Source organism: Epinephelus fuscoguttatus, linkage group LG20 (genome assembly GCF_011397635.1).
Source record: "Epinephelus fuscoguttatus linkage group LG20, E.fuscoguttatus.final_Chr_v1".
NCBI classification, from domain to species: domain Eukaryota; kingdom Metazoa; phylum Chordata; class Actinopteri; order Perciformes; family Serranidae; genus Epinephelus; species Epinephelus fuscoguttatus.
In genome coordinates, this window is record NC_064771.1 from 10,909,391 (window position 1) to 10,914,164 (window position 4,774).

General features: G+C 43.0%; 1 protein-coding gene across 1 annotated transcript; it reads right to left on the bottom strand.

Moving 5' to 3' along the window:
* Nucleotides 1-2,589: 2,589 nt before the first annotated feature.
* On the bottom strand, nt 2,590-4,277 carry LOC125880575 (dexamethasone-induced Ras-related protein 1-like). Its single transcript, XM_049563158.1, has 2 exons — nt 3,894-4,277; nt 2,590-3,656 (listed from the first exon to the last, which is right to left on the bottom strand). Exons 1-2 carry the CDS (start codon nt 4,162-4,164, stop codon nt 3,127-3,129), a joined length of 801 nt encoding a protein of 266 aa, XP_049419115.1. The 5' UTR covers nt 4,165-4,277; the 3' UTR covers nt 2,590-3,126.
* Nucleotides 4,278-4,774: the final 497 nt, after the last annotated feature.

The window sequence follows — 4,774 nt, forward strand, 5'->3', positions numbered from 1 at the left end:
GTTAACAATGAATTCCTGGGCGCCAACCATGTACACTGTGATCTCATGAATGATGTTTTTGTATTTTCTCCGAGTGTCCCTGAGATTGGAGATCAGCAAGAGAAACAGATATGATGCTTATCAGCTAATAGAGTCAATGATGCATACTAATAAACAGCATAATTATGAATTCTTATAATGAATGCAACAAGCAGTAGAGCACACAGTGTTACTGATTAGCAGGAGGGCAGTGTTACAGTACACTGCTGTGCGTCCCTGACTCCTTACACACTTTCTCTCTCGCATGCACGCAGGATAATGCAAGATTTGCGTGTGTGTGTGTGTGTGTGTGTGTGTGTGTGTGTGTGTGAATTTACAGGATACAGTATACAGGATTATTGCTGATGGCGAGGAGCTGACACATTGCAGAGAGGAAGAAAGAACTGGACACTGTGTTTCTGGTTCATCTCAGGGGGAAAGCAGGTGAAATAACACAGTACTAAAATCCTGATGAGAACAAACTGTGTGGTTTGTTTGGAGGCTGCAGGGTGTAATAATTCTCCAGCGTACACTGTATTTGTTTTTCTATTGTATGGCCTGTCATTAAAGGGATAGTTGTGATTTTTTGAAGGGGGGTTGCATGGAGTACTTTTCCATAGGTGTCAGTCGGCACACTCCTAGTTTGGCATCCGACATGGTACCTCTGCAATGAAGGACTGTGGAGGGGTCAGCAGTAAAACATATTTTAGCCACCTAAAAAAATCAATATCAGTTTAACTGTACACTATATTGAGAATAATTTTACAGCTTCACCTTGCTGTCAGACAGTGATTTCCAACAGGAAAATTAAGCCATTAAGTTGGTCTCTTCAGAGCCAGACTCCATTGAGAAAAACAGCGATTTAAAATTACTCAACACAGGAGCTGCTCGTCTACCACTGCCTCGATCACTTATTTTGTTTGTGTGATTCTGTGACATGGGCATTTAAAAGGGTTAGTTCGGATTCACCAAAGTCACACAATTACACAAACTAACTAACTGATCAAAGCATTGGTACACCAGCAGCTCCTGTTTTCAGTGGGCTAAAATTACTGTTTTTCTCAATGGAGTCTGGTGGATTCCAAGTTTAAACAAGCTGTCAGATGGACAGGTACTGTAAAGCTGTAAAAAATACTCTCAGTATAGCATACAATTTAACTGACATTGTAACTGACTTTTTTGACATTGTAACTGACTTTTTTTTAGGTGGCCCCCACATTAGTACATTACCTTTTGTGTCAGACTCCAGCATGCTTCTCCAAACTATGTGCTGCCTGACATCTACTGTATGTAATATACTGTATATGGATAAGTACTCCATACAATCCTGCATAAAAAAATCTGAATCTGAATCTGAACTATCCCTTTAAAATGCATGACAAGCACTGGCGGATCATCCTATAGGCGACATACACTATAGGTGACAATCAGCACCCTAGGCAAGCTCCTACGGGGCTGATTGTCGCCTATTTGCTAGATCCGGCACTGATGAGAGGACTCAGGATCAGAAATTTTAATAGGCATAATCTGCCAATTTACATTACATCATGCATTTTAAGAATCAGAATCCAGTTTACTGCCAAGTGAGTTTTCCCATACAAGGACTTTGCTTTGATTAATGGCGCATAATATAAATATTTTAAGAGATATTAAATCATTAAATGATTTAAATGATATTATGGGTGGGGAAGGACTTTGACTTTCAGTCAGTTTTCCCGGTCCACTTCATTCATGTGAATTCATTAAGGCTTAGGATTTGGGTTACTTTACCTACTGAACGTGGAGTCACTGTGGTGCGAACAGATCCGGTTTCTAACCCTTATACCAATATTGTGTTTTCATATTCTGGCTTCATATCTGTCAAGCCACAAAAACCTGCTTTATCATGAGAATTAAGCCATTTCCTCTGTGCTGTGTCTGCTTATTTGATGAATGTTATCTCTGTTTGGATCCAGGTGCACATACTGTTATTAAATTATACAGGGCAACGACGGAAACAATTGCCTGATGGTCTTATGGATGACCTAATCATGGCAGTTTTAAAATCCAAACTGAGAATCTTATTCCCAAGCACTTTTACCTACTATCATTATTTATTATTACAATTTCTTATTTTTAAATTATTTTTGCCTTTTACTGTTTCATCTTTCTCTTTTAATTGCATGAGCTTTTTTGTGCTGTTTTAACTTTTCTGCACAGCACCTTGAACCTTCCTGTGTATGAATTTAATTAATAAAAAACCATGTCTTGCCTTAATCATGGTTATGAATTTTGCTTTTTTAATCATATTATATTCTGCAATATATCTGCACATTTAAGACAGCTGCATCAGCTCAATGAGACACATGTTTGTAGGTGCTGAGAGATGTCTGTTATTTGACCCACTGATGCTTATTCTGCAGACGTGTTTAGTGTCTCAGGAGTAAAAACTTGCCAGCAGTATCTGTGTGTTCACTCCATGGGGCTTTTGGATACACATGAAGGGACTAGCAGGTGGCTTTGTGTTGTGTGCACAAAGGTCGACAGTATAGAATGAATGCAAGATAGAAGAATGAGAAACAATGCAAAAATAAGTTTATCTTTTTTTAATTATATTAAGATTTTGTTTGACTTATTTGCAAAAACTGACATTAACAATAAATATACATTCACAATAAAAAATAGTTGCAACGAGACATTCAAGTGGACTTCGCAATTATAAAATATATAAGATGTAAACAACATTATTTCCCCCTCTAACATTGCACCTTCGGCGCCAAGAGTCTCTTTTCTCTCCCCTCTGGCATCTGTGAAAGGCATGACGTCAACAAAACACATTTTACGCATCGATGCGCGAGTCTCACAAAGTATGAAGCCACGTCACACATCGGGCTCTGATTGACAGAACAAGCAAACATTCTCAAATGTCTGTTTTGGTGGTTCGACTTTCTTGTCCAGTCAGTGTCCCTGGAGACGGCGCCTGCGCCAGAGCGCGCGGCGGCGGCCCAGGCGTCTCCACACCTCGCGTGTCAGTCTGAGCGCAGCCGGCCGCACAGGTCGTCTCTCAAGCTGACGCACCAGGCTGCCTTCATTCAAAGATTTGTGTTCAGTTTGTGCCTCGCACTCTGCTTAACTGATCACACATCTCTCTTTGTCTTTACCCTGGCCGCCCCCTATGGCCTTCTCTTTAATGTACATGAGGTCGCTGTGCACGCTGGGTCTCCGGGCGCACGGAGTGACCATCCCGTAAGCTTCTCCAATGTCCTTCATCTTCTTGTTTTTCAGAGACTTTCTGTGCAGCATGTCGCAGTACTGCACGGACACTTTCCGGTGAAGGTCGGGGCTCATTTCGTGAGGTAGCTTGGCCAAGGTAAACAGAGTCTGAAACATCTTATCCACGTTCTCGTTGCGCTTGGCGGAAATCTCGAAGTACGCGCACTTCTCGTCTCCGGCCACAAGCTGCTCGATCTCGTCCTGCTGCACCTCACGGTAAAACTCTCTGTCGCCTTTGTTTCCGCAGATGACCAGAGGCACATCGATGTTTTCTTTGATTTTGTTTTTTAGGCACGACTTGGTCTCGAAGATCTGACGCTTGAGCCGCTGCACCTCCTGGAAGGAGTCTCTGTTGTCCAGACTGAAGACGAGGATGAACACGTCACCTGGAGGGAGAGAAGAATGCATTGGTTAACTACTTGTCTTGCTTTTGATACATGCAAAGTGTTAGAGATGCAACATGTGTGCTTTCTAAGCCTTAAGTATCACATGCACTGTGCGCTCTGCAGCCACGCGCTCAGAGCGCACAGTGCTTGCAGCATTTAAATGCATAAATATCATTGCTCTCTAATTCTCTGTAACTATTCTTGCAAAAGCACAAAGATACATGTGCAGGTAAGTACCTGTCAGTATGGAGAGTCTCCTCATAGCGGGGAAAGGGTGGTTCCCTGATGTATCCAGTATGTCTAGCTGGTAAACGTCTCCCTTGATGCTGTACAGTTTCCTGTGAAAGTCCTCGATGGTCGGCGTGTACTGCTCGTCGAACCTCCCGTTCAGAAAACGGGACACGATGGCAGTTTTCCCAACTTTGGTGGATCCCAAAATCACCATCCTGTAGCAGTTCTTTGCAGGGATGTCAAAATCGCTTTCGGAGGGCGACATCTTCTTAATCATGATTAGACCCGGGCTGCTTTTCGCTGGATAGTGTGCGTAAAAGGCGGTTGAGCAGCCCTCAGTTGGCGGAGACACTCGCGTTTGCTCTGCTGTGTTTCTGTCTGAACTCCGGGCTGGAGCTGCGTATTTATGCGCACCGCGGAGCCCTCCTCCCGACCGCGTCACAGCTCAGTGAGTAGGAACTCGGGGCTTCATTGAGCGCTGGGAAAAAAAACATGGACCAATCTCTCACTGGTGCGTCAGTCTGTCATTACTGGTGAAGCTGGGAGCTGAGGAACAGTGACCAGCGGACCTTTCAGAGGTAGTGGATTGTGTAACTTTGGTGTTGGAACAGGGCAAGTGTGCGCAGCAGCAAAATAATAACTTTAATGGAACTTTACCAGTAAATAATTGACGCTTCTTCCGGCGTTTAACCCTGTTTAGCACACTGTGTTGAACATCAGGCTGACCCTTGGACATTTTCTCAAAACATAAAGCCCAGACAGCGGATGTGAGCTCTTCCAGATTGAGCAAATTTGTTGCAAGCCAGTTTGACATCTTGTCCTAACTGATCCTGAATCATCACGCAGCTTTTACAGTGTGGTTATATTTTATTTTTTTTATCATAACA